Raw genomic sequence first — 17,635 nt, forward strand, 5'->3', positions numbered from 1 at the left:
TATCCCTCCCTGTCTCTCCGTCTATCCCTCCCTGTCTCTCCGTCTATCCCCCTGTCTCTCCGTCTATCCCTCCTGTCTCTGTCTATCTCCGTCTATCCCTCCCTGTCTCTCCGTCTATCCCTGTCTCTCCGTCTATCCCTCCCTGTCTCTCCGTCTATCCCTCCTGTCTCTCTGTCTCTCCTGTCTATCCCTCCTGTCTCTCTCTCCTGTCTCTCCCTATCCCTGTCTCTCGTCTATCCCCCCTGTCTCTCCGTCTATCTCTCCCTGTCTCTCCGTCTATCCTCCCTGTCTCTCCGTCTATCCCTCCCTGTCTCTCTCTATCCCTCCCTCGTCTCTCCTCCCTGTCTCTATCTATCCCTCCCTGTCTCTCCGTCTATCCCTCCCTGTCTCTCCGTCTATCCCTCCCTGTCTCTCCGTCTATCCCTCCTGTCTCTCCGTCTATCCCTCCCTGTCTCTCCGTCTATCCCTCCCTGTCTCTCCGTCTATCCCTCCCTGTCCTGTCTCTCCGTCTATCCCTCCCTGTCTCTCCGTCTATCCCTCCCTGTCTCTCCGTCTCTATCTATCCCCCCTGTCTCTCCGTCTATCCCTCCCTGTCTCTCCGTCTATCCCCTCCCTGTCTCTCCGTCTATCCCTCCCTGTCTCTCCGTCTATCCCCCTGTCTCTCCGTCTATCCCCTCCTGTCTCTCCGTCTATCCCTCCCCTCCCTGTCCCTGTCTCTCCGTCTATCCCTCCCTGTCTCTGTCTCTCCGTCTCTCTATCCCTCCCTGTCTCTCCGTCTATCCCTCCCTGTCTCTCCGTCTATCCCTCCCTGTCTCTCCGTCTATCCTCCCTGTCTCTCCGTCTATCCCCTCCTGTCTCTCCGTCTATCCCCTCCCTGTCTCTCCGTCTATCCCTCCCTGTCTCTGTCTATCCCTCCCTGTCTCTCCGTCTATCCCTCCCTGTCTCTCTATCCTCCCTGTCTCTCCGTCTATCCCCCCCTGTCTCTCCGTCTATCCCTCCCTGTCTCTCAGGTCTATCCCCCCCTGTCCTCCCTGTCTCTCCGTCTATCCCTCCCTGTCTCTCCGTCTATCCCTCCCTGTCTCTCCGTCTATCCCTCCTGTCTCTCCGTCTATCCCTCCCTGTCTCTCCGTCTATCCCTCCTGTCTCTCCGTCTATCCCCCTGTCTCTCCGTCTATCCCTCCCTGTCTCTCCGTCTATCCCTCCCTGTCTCTCCGTCTATCCCTCCCTGTCTCTCCGTCTATCCCTCCTGTCTCTCCGTCTATCCCCCCTGTCTCTCCGTCTATCCCTCCCTGTCTCTCCGTCTATCCCTCCCTGTCTCTCCGTCTATCCCCCTGTCTCTCCGTCTATCCCTCCTGTCTGTCTATCCCTCTGTCTCTCTGTCTATCCCTCCTGTCTCTCTGTCTATCCCCCTGTCTCTCCGTCTATCCCCCCTGTCTCTCCGTCTATCCCTCCCTGTCTCTCCGTCTATCCCTCCCTGTCCTCCCTGTCTCTCCGTCTATCCCTCCTGTCTCTCCGTCTATCCCTCCTGTCTCTCCTCTATCCCTCCCTGTCTCTCCGTCTATCCCTCCCTGTCTCTCCGTCTATCCCCCTGTCTCTCCGTCTATCCCTCCTGTCTCTCCGTCTCCCTCCCTCTCCGTCTGTCTCTCTATCCCTCCCTGTCTCTCCGTCTATCCCCCTGTCTCTCCGTCTATCCCTCCTGTCTCTCCGTCTCTCTATCCCCCTGTCTCTCCGTCTATCCCTCCCTGTCTCTCCTCCCTCCCTGTCTCTCCGTCTATCCCTCCCTGTCTCCGTCTATCCCCCCTGTCTCTCCGTCTATCCCCCCTGTCTCTCCGTCTATCCCTCCCTGTCTCTCCGTCTATCCCTCCCTGTCTCTCTGTCTATCCCTCCCTGTCTCTCCGTCTATCCCTCCCTGTCTCTGATCTATCCCTCCTGTCTCTCCGTCTATCCCTCCCTGTCTCTCGTCTATCCCTCCCTGTCTCTCCGTCTCTCTATCCCCCCTGTCTCTCCGTCTATCCCTCCTGTCTCTCTGTCTATCCCTCCTGTCTCAGTCTATCCTCCCTCTCCTGTCTCTCCGTCTATCCTCCCTGTCTCTCCGTCTATCCCTCCCTGTCTCTCCGTCTATCCCTCCTGTCTCTCCGTCTCCCTCCCTGTCTCTCCGTCTATCCCTCCCTGTCTCTCCGTCTATCCCTCCCTGTCTCTCCGTCTATCCCTCCCTGTCTCTCCGTCTATCCCTCCCTGTCTCTCCGTCTATCCCTCCCTGTCTCTCCGTCTATCCCTCCCTGTCTCTCCGTCTCTCCGTCTATCCCCCCCTGTCTCTCCGTCTATCCCTCCCTGTCTCTCCGTCTATCCCTCCCTGTCTCTCCGTCTATCCCTCCCTGTCTCTCCGTCTATCCCTCCTGTCTCTCTCTATCCCCTGTCTATCCTCCCTGTCTCTCCGTCTATCCCTCCCTGTCTCTCCGTCTATCCCTCCTGTCTCTCCGTCTATCCCTCCCTGTCTCTCCGTCTATCCCCCCTGTCTCTCCGTCTATCCCTCCTGTCTCTCCGTCTATCCCTCCCTGTCTCTCCGTCTATCCCTCCCTGTCTCTCGTCTATCCCTCCTGTCTCTCCGTCTATCCCCCCTGTCTCTCCGTCTATCCCTCCCTGTCTCTCCGTCTATCCCTCCCCTCTGTCTCTCCGTCTATCCCTCCCTGTCTCTCCGTCTATCCCTCCCTCTCTGTCTCCCTGTCTCTCCGTCTATCCCCCTGTCTCTCTATCCCTCCTGTCTCTCCGTCTATCCCTCCCTGTCTCTCCGTCTCTCCGTCCCTCCCTGTCTCTCCGTCTATCTATCCCCTCCTGTCTCTCCGTCTATCCCTCCCTGTCTCTCCGTCTATCCCTCCTGTCTCTCCGTCTATCCCTCCTGTCTCTCGTCTATCCCTCCCTCTGTCTATCCCTCCCTGTCTCTCAGTCTATCCCTCCCTGTCTCTCCGTCTATCCCTCCCTGTCTCTCGTCTATCCCTCCTGTCTCTCCGTCTATCCCTCCCTGTCTCTCCTCTATCCTCCCTGTCTCTCCGTCTATCCCTCCCTGTCTCTCCGTCTATCCTCCCTGTCTCTCCGTCTATCCCTCCCTGTCTCTCCGTCTATCCCTCCCTGTCTCTCCGTCTATCCCTCCTGTCTCTCTGTCTATCCCTCCCTGTCTCTCCGTCTATCCCTCCCTGTCTCTCCGTCTATCCCTCCCTGTCTCTCCGTCTATCCCTCCCTGTCTCTCCGTCTATCCCTCCTCTCTCTCTGTCTATCCGTCTATCCCTCCCTGTCTCTCAGTCTATCCCCCCTGTCTCTCCGTCTATCCCTCCCTGTCTCTCCGTCTATCCCTCCCTGTCTCTCCGTCTATCCTCCCTCTCTCTCTGTCTCTCCGTCTATCCCTCCGTCTCTCCGTCTATCCCTCCCTGTCTCTCCATCTATCCCTCCCTGTCTCTCCGTCTATCCCTCCCTGTCTCTCCGTCTATCCCTCCCTGTCTCTCCGTCTATCCCTCCCTGTCTCTCCGTCTATCCCTCCCTGTCTCTCCGTCTATCCCTCCCTGTCTCTCCGTCTCTCCGTCTATCCCCCCCTGTCTCTCCGTCTATCCCTCCCTGTCTCTCCGTCTATCCCTCCCTGTCTCTCCGTCTATCCCTCCTGTCTCTCCGTCTATCCCCCCTGTCTCTCCGTCTATCCCTCCCTGTCTCTCCGTCTATCCCTCCCTGTCTCTCCGTCTATCCCTCCCTGTCTCTCCGTCTATCCCTCCCTGTCTCTCCGTCTATCCCTCCCTGTCTCTCCGTCTATCCCTCCCTCCTGTCTCTCCGTCTATCCCCCTGTCTCTCCGTCTATCTCCTATCCCTGTCTCTCCGTCTATCCCTCCCTGTCTCTCCGTCTCTCCATCTATCCCCCCTGTCTCTCCGTCTATCCCTCCTGTCCTCCTCTCCTGTCTATCCCTCCCTGTCTCTCCGTCTATCCCTCCCTGTCTCTCCGTCTATCCCTCCCTGTCCTGTCTCTCCGTCTATCCCCCCTGTCTCTCCGTCTATCCCTCCCTGTCTCTCCGTCTATCCCTCCCTGTCTCTCCGTCTATCCTCCCTGTCTCTCCGTCTATCCCTCCCTGTCTCTCCGTCTATCCCTCCTGTCTCTCCGTCTATCCCTCCCTGTCTCTCCGTCTATCCCTCCCTGTCTCTCCGTCTCTCCGTCTATCCCCCTGTCTCTCCGTCTATCCCTCCCTGTCTCTCCGTCTATCCCTCCCTGTCTCTCCGTCTATCCCTCCCTGTCTCTCCGTCTATCCCCCCCTGTCTCTCCGTCTATCCCCCCCTGTCTCTCCGTCTATCCCTCCCTGTCTCTCCGTCTATCCCTCCCTGTCTCTCCGTCTATCCCTCCCTGTCTCTCCGTCTATCCCTCCTGTCTCTCCGTCTATCCCTCCTGTCTCTCTGTCTATCCCTCCTGTCTCTCTGTCTATCCCTCCCTGTCTCTCAGTCTATCCCCCCTGTCTCTCCGTCTATCCCTCCCTGTCTCTCAGTCTATCCCTCCCTGTCTCTCCGTCTCTCCTCCCTCTCTCTCTGTCTCTCCGTCTATCCCTCCCTGTCTCTCCGTCTATCCCTCCCTGTCTCTCCGTCTATCCCTCCCTGTCTCTCCGTCTATCCCACCATGTCTCTCCGTCTATCCCTCCCTGTCTCTCCGTCTATCCCTCCCTGTCTCTCCATCTATCCCTCCTGTCTCTCTGTCTATCCCTCCCTGTCTCTCAGTCTATCCCCCCTGTCTCTCCGTCTATCCCTCCCTGTCTCTCCGTCTATCCCTCCCTGTCTCTCCGTCTATCCTCCCTCTCTCTCCGTCTCTCCGTCTATCCCTCCCTGTCTCTCCGTCTATCCCTCCCTGTCTCTCCGTCTATCCCTCCCTGTCTCTCCGTCTATCCCTCCCTGTCTCTCCGTCTATCCCTCCTGTCTCTCCGTCTATCCCCCCTGTCTCTCCGTCTATCCCTCCCTGTCTCTCCGTCTATCCCTCCCTGTCTCTCCGTCTATCCCTCCCTGTCTCTCCGTCTATCCCTCCCTGTCTCTCCGTCTATCCCTCCCTGTCTCTCCGTCTATCCCCCTGTCTCTCCGTCTATCCCTCCCTGTCTCTCCGTCTATCCCTCCCTGTCTCTCCGTCTCTCCGTCTATCCCCCCCTGTCTCTCCGTCTATCCCTCCCTGCCTCTCCGTCTATCCCTCCCTGTCTCTCCGTCTATCCCTCCCTGTCTCTCCGTCTATCCCTCCCTGTCTCTCCGTCTCTCCGTCTATCCCCCCCTATCTCTCCGTCTATCCCTCCCTGTCTCTCCGTCTATCCCTCCCTGTCTCTCCGTCTATCCCTCCCTGTCTCTCCGTCTATCCCTCCCTGTCTCTCCGTCTATCCCTCCTGTCTCTCCGTCTATCCCTCCCTGTCTCTCCGTCTATCCCTCCCTGTCTCTCCGTCTATCCCCCTGTCTCTCCGTCTATCCCCCCCTGTCTCTCCGTCTATCCCTCCCTGTCTCTCCGTCTATCCCTCCCTGTCTCTCCGTCTATCCCTCCCTGTCTCTCCGTCTATCCCTCCTGTCTCTCCGTCTATCCCTCCTGTCTCTCTGTCTATCCCTCCTGTCTCTCTGTCTATCCCTCCCTGTCTCTCAGTCTATCCCCCCTGTCTCTCCGTCTATCCCTCCCTGTCTCTCAGTCTATCCCTCCCTGTCTCTCCGTCTATCCTCCCTCTCTCTCTGTCTCTCCGTCTATCCCTCCCTGTCTCTCCGTCTATTCCACCATGTCTCTCCGTCTATCCCTCCCTGTCTCTCCGTCTATCCCTCCCTGTCTCTCCATCTATCCCTCCTGTCTCTCTGTCTATCCCTCCCTGTCTCTCAGTCTATCCCCCCTGTCTCTCCGTCTATCCCTCCCTGTCTCTCCGTCTATCCCTCCCTGTCTCTCCGTCTATCCTCCCTCTCTCTCTGTCTATCCGTCTATCCCTCCCTGTCTCTCAGTCTATCCCCCTGTCTCTCCGTCTATCCCTCCCTGTCTCTCCGTCTATCCCTCCCTGTCTCTCCGTCTATCCTCCCTCTCTCTCCGTCTCTCCGTCTATCCCTCCGTCTCTCCGTCTATCCCTCCCTGTCTCTCCATCTATCCTCCGTCTATCCCTCCCTGTCTCTCCGTCTATCCCTCCCTGTCTCTCCGTCTATCCCTCCCTGTCTCTCCGTCTATCCCTCCCTGTCTCTCCATCTATCCCTCCCTGTCTCTCCGTCTATCCCTCCCTGTCTCTCCGTCTATCCCTCCTGTCTCTCCGTCTATCCCTCCCTGTCTCTCCGTCTATCCCTCCCTGTCTCTCCGTCTATCCCTCCCTGTCTCTCCGTCTATCCCTCCCTGTCTCTCCGTCTATCCCTCCCTGTCTCTTAGTCTATACCTCCCTGTCTCTCCATCCCTCCCTGTCTCTCTGTCTATCCCTCCCTGTCTCTTAGTCTATCCCTCCCTGTCTCTCCATCTATCCCTCCTGTCTCTCTGTCTATCCCTCCCTGTCTCTCAGTCTATCCCCCCTGTCTCTCCGTCTATCCCTCCCTGTCTCTCAGTCTATCCCCCCTGTCTCCCCGTCTATCCCTCCCTGTCTCTCCGTCTATCCCTCCCTGTCTCTCCGTCTATCCCTCCCTGTCTCTCCGTCTATCCCTCCCTGTCTCTCCGTCTATCCCTCCCTGTCTCTCCGTCTATCCCTCCCTGTCTCTCCGTCTCTCCGTCTATCCCCCCCTGTCTCTCCGTCTATCCCTCCCTGCCTCTCCGTCTATCCCTCCCTGTCTCTCCGTCTATCCCTCCCTGTCTCTCCGTCTCTCCGTCTATCCCCCCCTATCTCTCCGTCTATCCCTCCCTGTCTCTCCGTCTATCCCTCCCTGTCTCTCCGTCTATCCCTCCCTGTCTCTCCGTCTATCCCTCCCTGTCTCTCCGTCTATCCCTCCTGTCTCTCCGTCTATCCCTCCCTGTCTCTCCGTCTATCCCTCCCTGTCTCTCCGTCTCTCCGTCTATCCCCCCCTGTCTCTCCGTCTATCCCTCCCTGTCTCTCCATCTATCCCTCCCTGTCTCTCCGTCTATCCCTCCCTGTCTCTCCGTCTATCCCTCCTGTCTCTCCTTCTTCCTCACTCATTTTCTCTTCCTCCCTCCCTCACTCTCCCTATTTTCTTTTGTGGTTTCTCTATCTCTCTGTCCCTCCCTCTCTCGGTCTTTCTACAGGCCACCACCAGGCAGTCCCTGGGTTGTGTCATCAGGCTCCAAATTAACAGATTGCAGAGAGAGTCATGGATAGAAGATGATGGGGAGGGGTGTGTTTGTGTGTGGGGGGCGGGGGGCGGGGGGGGGGTAGAATGAGCGTTTCCATGACGACTGCACAGGGCTCCGGTGTGTTGCATCACGGACCAAACACTGTGTGCGTTTGTGTGTGTGTGCGTCACTGTGTGTGTGTGTGTGTGTGACGGTGAGTTTGTGATAGAGAAAAAGTGTACGTGAGAGTGTTACAGTAATGGCCCCTGCACTCGGGAACGCCACCATTTTCTGTTGCCTGCTCCGAAAAGGATGAGACAGGGGCTATCTACCTCCACACACATACACCAAATACTCACACCGCATGTGTCTCCCGGTGCACACACGTGTACGCGAGTGACACACGTGACGCATATACACTTCTCTTCCCAGTCGTCTCACATCCTGTGTGAGCAAGTGTGAGAACAGAATAATGGTGTTGTAGGTGTGAATGGCATTTCACCTGTCTAGGCTAGCTACACAGTCAAGTAGGAGGACAACTGGTGCAGTGTGTAGGTGTAGGGTAATAGAGATTACTGTCCAGGTGAATCAGACCTAGAGTTCCCAATTACATTCCTATATCTTATTCATTCAGCAGACCCTCTTAGCCAGAGTGACCTACAATTAGGGAAGGGAAGACTACCACATAGCATGACTCTCCCAGGTAAAACCTTGACATATGACCTATAATTACTTACTATATGAGTTAAATAATTCAATATGTTCAAAAGCTGCTTTTCTGTTTCAGAATGGTGTGGGAGTATCACAACAACAGAATGGTGTGGGAGTATCACAACAACAGAATGGTGTGGGAGTATCACAACAACAGAATGGTGTGGGAGTATCACAACAACAGAATGGTGTGGGAGTATCACAACAACAAAATGGTGTGGGAGTATCACAACAACAGAATGGTGTGGGAGTATCACAACAACAGAATGGTGTGGGAGTATCACAACAACAAAATGGTGTGGGAGTATCACAACAACAGAATGGTGTGGGAGTATCACAACAACAGAATGGTGTGGGAGTATCACAACAACAAAATGGTGTGGGAGTATCACAACAACAGAATGGTGTGGGAGTATCACAACAACAGAATGGTGTGGGAGTATCACAACAACAGAATGGTGTGGGAGTATCACAACAACAAAATGGTGTGGGAGTATCACAACAACAGAATGGTGTGGGAGTATCACAACAACAGAATGGTGTGGGAGTATCACAACAACAAAATGGTGTGGGAGTATCACAACAACAGAATGGTGTGGGAGTATCACAACAACAAAATGGTGTGGGAGTATCACAACAACAGAATGGTGTGGGAGTATCACAACAACAGAATGGTGTGGGAGTATCACAACAACAAAATGGTGTGGGAGTATCACAACAACAGAATGGTGTGGGAGTATCACAACAACAGAATGGTGTGGGAGTATCACAACAACAAAATGGTGTGGGAGTATCACAACAACAGAATGGTGTGGGAGTATCACAACAACAAAATGGTGTGGGAGTATCACAACAACAGAATGGTGTGGGAGTATCACAACAACAGAATGGTGTGGGAGTATCACAACAACAGAATGGTGTGGGAGTATCACAACAACAGAATGGTGTGGGAGTATCACAACAACAAAATGGTGTGGGAGTATCACAACAACAGAATGGTGTGGGAGTATCACAACAACAAAATGGTGTGGGAGTATCACAACAACAGAATGGTGTGGGAGTATCACAACAACAGAATGGTGTGGGAGTATCACAACAACAGAATGGTGTGGGAGTATCACAACAACAAAATGGTGTGGGAGTATCACAACAACACAATGGTGTGGGAGTATCACAACAACAAAATGGTGTGGGAGTATCACAACAACACAATGGTGTGGGAGTATCACAACAACACAATGAAATAGCAAGCTTTTTTTTCTTCTTAAATGGTCTGTTTGAGATACAAGTTTGAGTTGGGGTCTTTGAAGTGTTTTTTTTTATTTCTGCTTGGGCCACAAATATGAGCATAGGACGAGTCCATAACATTATTTGGGTATGCGTTAACAGAATATGAACTTTTAAAAGTGATATTTTCACTGGACAGTTAGCTACTTTAAGATAATCTGATTGACAACCATAACACTAGGGCTGAGTACCCTGGTGCAATGGTATGTCTTTGAGAGCGATGTCGGAGGTGTGTGTGTGTGTATGTGTGTGTGCTCAATCAGCGTCTACCGTGCTGTGGGTGTGAAGCCATTTTGATTAGAACATTAGCAGGACACCATCACCTGAATGCGCACCCGCGGAGAGTGACGACAGACAAGACAGAGGACACGCGCTCTCTCTCCCTCCTCTTTCTCTCCATCCCCTATCCCCTCCCACACACACTCTCTCTCTCTCTCTCTCCCTCCTTCTCTTCCTCTCCATCAGCTATTCCCTCTCACACTCTCTCTCCCTCGCTGCCCATACCGACTCCATATCTCTCTCTTTCCCCATTTTCTCTCTCTCTTTCTTCTGACATATTGCCGTATGGCCATGGCCTAGGCAACACAAACGTTGAAATAACGGAGCACATGCTGACGTTTGGAGACCAAAAGGCACAGCCCCACAACCTGGCAGATTCCTCCATGTAAAACAACTGACCCTCCATTGGAACACGGGCTTAAAAGTTCTGCGTCTTCAGACACACAGTAAACGGGTTAGGAGCTATAACATTCACTTCGGCCAGACGGATACAGTAGCAAGTAGGTTGAGTTAAAACTGGACATGGAACATGAGTGGTTATTTGGGTAAACTGGCCTCAGTCGCATCTATTTTCTTCTGCACAGCGGGATAGCAGCTGGCCTGACACACACACACACACACACACACACGTGAGGCAGCGTAGCGTGGTGCTAACCCGGGCGGGCGGGCGGTCGCAGTGAGAGATGTGAGGGTCTCCACAGACCAGGGATGGTTATAGCGGTCCATTAGCGGCTGCTCTGAGCCCAGAGGAGAAATCTGGGTCAGAACCGCGTGTGTGTGTGAGAGAGAGAGAGAGAGAGAGAGAGAGAGTGTGTGTACATGTGTCAGTGAAAATGTGTGTGTGTCTTCATATTAGCCCTATCCTGGTTAGTCATGCCCTCCTCCATTAGCCCTTCATGGAACTCTCACTTGACTTCATCATCATCATCACTCTCTTTTTCTACTCCTCTTTCTGCTACAAACATGTGTCAGTGGTAACACATTACGTGTGACTCAGACGGTGTACAAGATAAGAGAGAGAATTGTCATAATATCTGGGCTGGGGGATTCAGAGTGTGATCGAAGGAGAGAGCCTACGACAGGAGACATCCTCACAAGCCGTACTCTTACACGCCCACACGCACACCGTGGAATAATGAGCACGGAGGATCAGCTACTGTAGGAAGCTGGCTGACTCTAACGACAGCTTAAGACAGTATAACTGTGACTAGCTATTGAGAAAAGCACTATTCATTGTTTCAAGACTTTCCCATCGTCCCTGTGCTGCACTAGTAAGTACAACATCATCCATGCCCCCCCACCCTTCTAATATGTCCAATGCATTTCACATTTTCATATATCCAAGTACATCTCAACTCCACGATACCGCAACCCACCGGAGTTGAGTGCAACTTGGAGTGAACCTCCGACTTCTTCAAAATGTCAATTCTTAAACCCGTACCGTGTACCTATGTTAGGTCTCTGTTCACTGAAGCCCATACTTTTTAAAAATACAACGTCAATCAAATACAACCACCGACTGTTTCCTCATTGCTGTTGCTCGAAGATTGCAGTCCGTGGTTGTAATTTGATGAAAAAGTATGGGATTTCAGCAAACAAAGAAAGGCACTCAACAGAGGACAAACAACAGAGGACAAACACCGAGTGTGAGTATACCAAACCTTAGGAACACCTTCCTAATATTGAGTTGCACCCCCTCCTCCTTTTTAGCCTCAGAAGGTGTTGAAAGTGTTCCACAGGGATGCTGGCCCATGTTGACTCCAATGCTTCTCATAGTTGTGTCAAGTTGGCTGGATGTCCTTTGGGTGGTGGACCATTCTTGAGACAAACTGTTGAGGATGAAAAATCCATCAGCGTTGTAGTTCTTGACACAAACCGGTGCGCCTGGCCATACCCTGTTCAAAGGCACTTAAATATTCTGTCTTGACCATTCACCCGCCGAATGGCACACATACACAGTCCATGTCTCAATTGCCTCAAGGCTTAAAAGGTTTAAAACTTTTAAAAATCCTTCGTTACCCCGTCTCCTCCCCTTCATTTACACTGATTGAAGTGGATTTAACAAGCGACATCAATAAGGGACCATAGCTTTCACTTGGATTAACCTGGTCAGCCTATGTCATATGTCATAGAAAGAGCAGGTGTTCTTATTGTTTTGTATACTCAGTGTATGTACACAGTAAAGGTTAAAGAATTACAAAAAGAAAAATGTATTGACTTCACAGCAACTTGCGGATGTGGTATCGTGGAGTTGAGATGTTCAGTGCATTCGGAAAGTATTCAGACCCCTTCCCTTTTTACACATTTTGTTATGTTACAGCCTTATTCTAAAATGGATTCAATACATTCTTTCCCTCATCAATCGACACACAACACCCCATGACGACAAAGCAAAAGCTGTTGAATTGTTTTTGCAACTTTATGATAATAAAATAAACTGGAATACCTTATTTACATTAGTATTTAGACCCTTTGGAATTAAACTCGAAATTGAGCTCAGGTGCATCCTGTTTCCATTGATCATCCTTGTGAGGTTCCAAAAGGCACCTCAAGGACTTTCAGACCATGATAAACAAGATTCTCTGGTCTCATGAAACCAAGATTGAACTCTTTGGCCTGAATGCCAAAGAGTCACATCTGAAGGAAACATGGCACCATCCCTACGGTGAAGCATGGTGGTGGCAGCATCATGCTGTGGGGATGGTTTTCTGCAGCAGGGACTGGGAGACTAGTCAGGATCGAGGGAAAGATGAACGGAGAAAAGCACGGAGAGATCATTGATGAAAACCTGCTCCAGAGCGCTCAAGACCTCAGACTAGGGTGAAGGTTCACCTTCTAACAGGACAACGACCCTAAGCACACAGCCAAGACAACGCAGGAGTGGCTTCGGGACAAGTCTTTTGAATGTCCTTGAGTGACCCAGCCAGAGCCTGGACTTGAACCCGATCGATCTCTGGAGAGACCTGAAAATAGCTGTGCAGCGACACTTGGCAGGGTAGCCTCGTGGTTAGAGCGTTGGACTGGTAACCGGAAGGTTGCAAGTTCAAACCCCCGAGCTGACAAGATACAAATCTGTCATTCTGCCCCTGAACAGGCAGTTAACCCACTGTTCCCCGATTGCCGTCATTGTAAACAAGAAGTTGTTCTTAACCGACTTGCCTTGTTAAATAAAGGTTACATTTTTTATAATCATGTGAGCTACACATAAAATTATACTTGAAGGACAATTGTTCCATGTTTGCGGCCAGGGAGCATGTACCTGGGGTCAATTCAATTGATAAGCCTCTTGAAACCTTCCTTTTCGACTGTGCTAATGTCCTTAGTAATGCAATGCAAAATAGCATTTGTGATGTCTTTGTCTATTCGATATTTGCTTGTAGGGCATAAACGCTATCAGTGTTGACTGCTTCGGGCGAACATCCCTAGATTGGCTGGTGCTTGAGGGGCGTTTATCAACACCGTGGCGCAAACTCAAACTCCCTGCAGGTTCCAAAGAGTGGTTTTGCTTCAGATGTTGAAAAAGGTTTGTCATATTTACCACCCACCTGTCTAAGGCACAATTTGCACCGAACATTGCTCTCCTTTTTCGTGGGACTTCAAAAAGCCAAACCGCTTCCAAATGACTGACACAGTTGAACCCTTTTTATCAATCATTTCTTCGTTGGAAGCGGCTCCTTCTCCATGGCTATCACCGCCACTGTTTTCGCCGACATCACTCATTTCTCGCGGTTAATTGTGGCTACTCCATTAACCGAGGTGCTAAGTGGTTTTTAGTGGGCGTGTACCTCTCCACGTGCCTATTGTCACTTCTCGTCACGTTCCTGCTGCGTCACAGAGGTGAAATGGACTGCTGTACCCATTATTCTATATCGACATTGTCGAAAATGAATCTAAACGTTTTTATATCGCCCAGCCCCACTGTAACGCAACAAAATGTGGAAAAAGTCAAGTCCAAAAAAAAGTTGCGTTTCCGAATGCACTGTCCTTGGCTAATTCTCATATAGACATCGCCAATTCAAAAAGCGTACTTTCTATTCTACATACAATAACAAGGTTAAAAATGAGTTGTTACAACAAACACACGCAGCAATACAACCATAGCTATAGAGCAGAGTATTCAGAGGGAATAGGCCTGAAAATAGTCAATTGTCCCAGACACCCAAACACAGAGCAGAACACTGAGAGTGGGGCAGGAGGGGTAAAGAAACTAGGCCATGGAAATGGGGTTTGGAGATCCAGCTCTGTGTACATAGCAGACAGAGGAGACGTGATCGAGGAGAGGAGAGGGGCAAAGAGGAGAGGAAGGAATGACCCGTCTGACAAGGGCACAGAGTATTTGGGAGTGTTAGGTTGAGCTTGGCCTTAGAGTGTGGTTGACCATCGAGGTTATTGTTAAAGAAAGGCAGAGTCGGAAGCAAGGTGCACATCCACTTATCATTCTCCAGCTGTTTCCGTCTTATTCAAACCACATAAATTATTTCGTGTTACTGCTTTCTGTTACACATGCTAAAGTATTGAAGCTGTATGAATGCACACTCAGACGCAGAATGTCTTACCCTGGTCCTCTGTCGTACCTCCTTCCTACAATCACAGTAACAATGGACATGATGGAAATGATTAACCAATGGACCCTTTATGGGATGAAAATATGTCTTTGTCCTAAATGCCTCCCTGTTCCCTACATAGTGCATCACTTTTGACTAGTGGTCAAAAGGAGTGCACTGTCAAGGGAATAGAGTGGCATTTGGAACGCATCCTATACCTGACCATGAATGATTGGTTCGAAGCAACTTCATCCTGCAGTTCTGTATTTGAGGGCAAACGTGTCCATACCTTAGGTTTCTCATCCATAATCTGTTGTCGGATGTCGTTCTGCTTCTCCAGTAGCTTCTCCATTCTCTTACTCTGAGCATCCTCCAACTACACACAGACAAACACAGGGGTAGGCGAGAGTAAGGTGTAGCCACTACATACCGTGTAACAAACACAAACAAATCCACAGGCACGGACGGACACACACACAGATGGCGGAGGGCGCGTGTCTTGCCGGTTCCTGCTTGACTTTGCTTTTTTTAAATGTCTATTTTTGCATTAATTCTTACTATGTTTGCTCAGAATGTTTGTGCAATCATTTCCTACAAACACTTCTGGATCATGAATCGGAAGCTACACACATCTCTCAGCCTCGCAGATCTGGAGTCCTACATTTGCCTCTTTGTTCCCGGCACAGGGGCTTACCTGTCGCTCCTGGCCGAGATGACCAAAGGCAACGCTGGCGATGAAGAACAGAAAGGAAAGGGGGACTGCGAGCTGAAAAGACGGGCTACACGGCCTCCACTCCCTAGTATCTTGATGGCTAATGTCCAATCGCCGGAAAATACATTTGTGAACTCAGATCAAGGCTTCAATCGCAGAGGGACGTCAAGGAATGCTGTGTCTGTTTTTACAGAGACATGACTTACGGTCAATTAACTCGACTCTGCTATTCAACCACATGGCTTTTCCATTTTCCTTATGGACCCGAATGGCGGCTTCTGTTAAGAGTAGGAGGGAGGTGTATGCTTCCTCATCAACAATTCCTGGTGTACTGAAGTTGAAAACATCCCTAGGTCCTGTTCACCCGACCTGGAGTTTCTGAAGCTAAAATGCCAACCTCACTATATGTCAAGAGAATTCACGTGTTATTGTCACAGCTGTGTACATACAGTAAAACCACAAGCAAGCATCAAGGTGGCACTCATCCAACTGCACAAGAACATTAGCCGGCCAGAAACCTCTCACCGGGAAGCAGTCTTTATTGTCACGGGAGATTTTAACCAAGCAAGATTAAAACAAATTCTTTCCAAATGATCACCAACATGTTTCCTGCCCCATGCATCCTGCCCCCTCTGTGCTGGACCATGTGTACACAAACATCGGTTATGTGTACAAAGCCCCCCCCACCCTGTCTCTCTGTTCCTGCTCCACATCTACAAGCTGCAACTGAAGAGGGAGCCCCCCAACAGAGAACAGTGAGGCGCTGCGCTCAATGCTGCATGGCTCTTTTGAGAATACTGATTGGAATATGTTCAAAGATTCATCCACCCTGGACTCGTCGATCAACACTGAGGAATGTACACTGAGTTGTAAAAAAAAAAGAAGAGGAACATGACACAGACTGACCAGGTGAATCCAGGTGAAAGTGTAGATGGGGAGGAGACAGGATAAAGAAGGATTTTTAAGCCTTGAGATAATTGAGACATGGATTGTGCATGTGTGCCATTCAGAGGGTGAATGGGAAAGAGAAAAAATGTAAGTGCCTTTGAACCGGATATGGTAGTAGGTGACAGGCGCACTGGTTTGAGTGTGTCAAGAACTGCAAAAGCTGCTGGTTTTTTCACGCTCAACAGCTTTCTGTGTGTATCAAGAATGGTACACTACCCAAAGGACATCCAGCTAACTTGACACAAATGTTGGGAGCATTGGAGTCAACATTGGCCAGCATCCCTGTGGAACACCTTTGACCCATTGTAGAGTCCACACCCAACAAATTGAGCCTGTTCTGAGGGCAAAAGGAGGTGCAACTCAATATTAGGAAGGTGTTCCTAATGTTTTGTACACTCAGTGTACATCAGTCACAGGCTTCATTAGGAAATGTGTTGATGATGTTCTACCCACAATAACAATCCAGACATAACCCAACCAAAAACCCTGGATGAACGGAGAAATCCGTACCATCCTGAGAGACTGTACTGCAGCATTCAAGGACTGGCAACAATCTCCACAACCTGTTGTCTAACCTAAAATAACCTACGATTACTTTAACAATAAACAGTCGCTGTGACTCTTAACACAGGTACCCCCCTGGGGTGTGTCCTCAGCCCTCTGCTACATGGCTTTGCATGACACCAACTCCATCATCAAGTTTGCTGACAATACCACAGTTGTAGGCCTGATAATCAACAAGGACGAGTCAGCCTATAGGGAGGAGGTAAGTGAACTGGCATTGTGGTGCCAGGACAACAACCTTTCCCTTAACGTCAGCAACACAAAGGAGTTGATTGTTGACTTCAGGAAGCAGAGGAGGGAACACACCTCCGATCCACATCAACGGGACTGCAGTAGAGAGAGTCAGCAGTTTTAAGTTCTTCAGCGTCCAGATCACAAAGAACTTGACATGGATCAACAATTACCACCAATCTTGTCAAGAGGGTGCAACAGCGCCTCAACTTCCTAAGGCGGCTGAAGAAATTTGGCATGCCACCCCGGGTCCTCTCCAAATGCTACCGCTGCACCATCGAGAGCATCCTGACCGGTTGCATTCCGGCCTGGTATGGAGATTGCTCCGCCCACGACCACAAGGCCTTTCAGCGGCTGGTGAAGACGGCGCAGTACATCACTCGGACTGTGTTTCCATCCGTCCAGGACGTCTAATTGAAACGTGCCTGAAGAAGTCCTGCAGCATCATCAAGGACCCCACACACTCCAGCCTACGAGCTGTTCACTGCCTTACCGTCGGGTAGACGGTATCGGAGCATGAGGTCTGATAGAAACTGTCTCTGAGCCTGTTGGCATCTACAAGCCATCAGACAACCTGCTCTGATTCTCCGCACCTTAGCACACACACACACACCCACACACACACTCATGCTACACACACCTCACAACTGCTGCTACCAGACCCTTCCATGATACATGTGTAAATATTGTATTATAAATTGTGCCTTCCAATTTAGATTGCTTGTCAAAGGATATTTGATACTATGTATACTTTTGGAACTATAACCATTTAAAATGTTCGTAAATTAACATGGGCTTGAATGAGAACCATAGGAATACAGTGGTTGGTATTCAAAATGGTCCTCTGCTCCTTGGTTAATTAAGCTACATGACCAACTTCAAAACATTCAGGCTATCTTAACTTCAAATTCTCTGAAACCTTTAAAAACTATGAACACCCGACCTGGGTCCCAAGTTGCGCAGCGGTCTAAGGCACGGCATAATTTTGTGATACTCAATTGGTAGTTACAGTCTTGTCCCATCGCCGCAACTCCCGTATGGACTCGGGAGAGGCGAAGGTCGAGAGCCATGCGTCCTCCGAAACACGATCGTGCTACAGCGCGGACAAGGACATCCCAGCCGGCCAAACCC

At 50.8% G+C, this 17,635-nt stretch overlaps 1 protein-coding gene across 2 annotated transcripts in view; it reads right to left on the reverse strand.

Moving 5' to 3' along the window:
• The window catches only part of LOC115107503 (1-phosphatidylinositol 4,5-bisphosphate phosphodiesterase beta-1-like), a 256,669-nt gene that overhangs the window by 46,403 nt on the left and 192,631 nt on the right, over nucleotides 1-17,635 (reverse strand). The window contains exons 32-33 of one of the 2 annotated variants that reach the window (XM_065008904.1): nucleotides 14,339-14,425; nucleotides 14,062-14,086 (exon numbers count right to left, since the gene is read on the reverse strand). In XM_065008904.1, the coding sequence (XP_064864976.1) occupies nucleotides 14,062-14,086; nucleotides 14,339-14,425 (112 nt within the window). The remainder of the gene's footprint in view (nucleotides 1-14,061; nucleotides 14,087-14,338; nucleotides 14,426-17,635) is intronic. The other variant, XM_065008903.1, reaches the window with a different exon arrangement.

This window comes from Oncorhynchus nerka, linkage group LG24 (genome assembly GCF_034236695.1).
Source record: "Oncorhynchus nerka isolate Pitt River linkage group LG24, Oner_Uvic_2.0, whole genome shotgun sequence".
In the NCBI taxonomy this organism is placed as follows: domain Eukaryota; kingdom Metazoa; phylum Chordata; class Actinopteri; order Salmoniformes; family Salmonidae; genus Oncorhynchus; species Oncorhynchus nerka.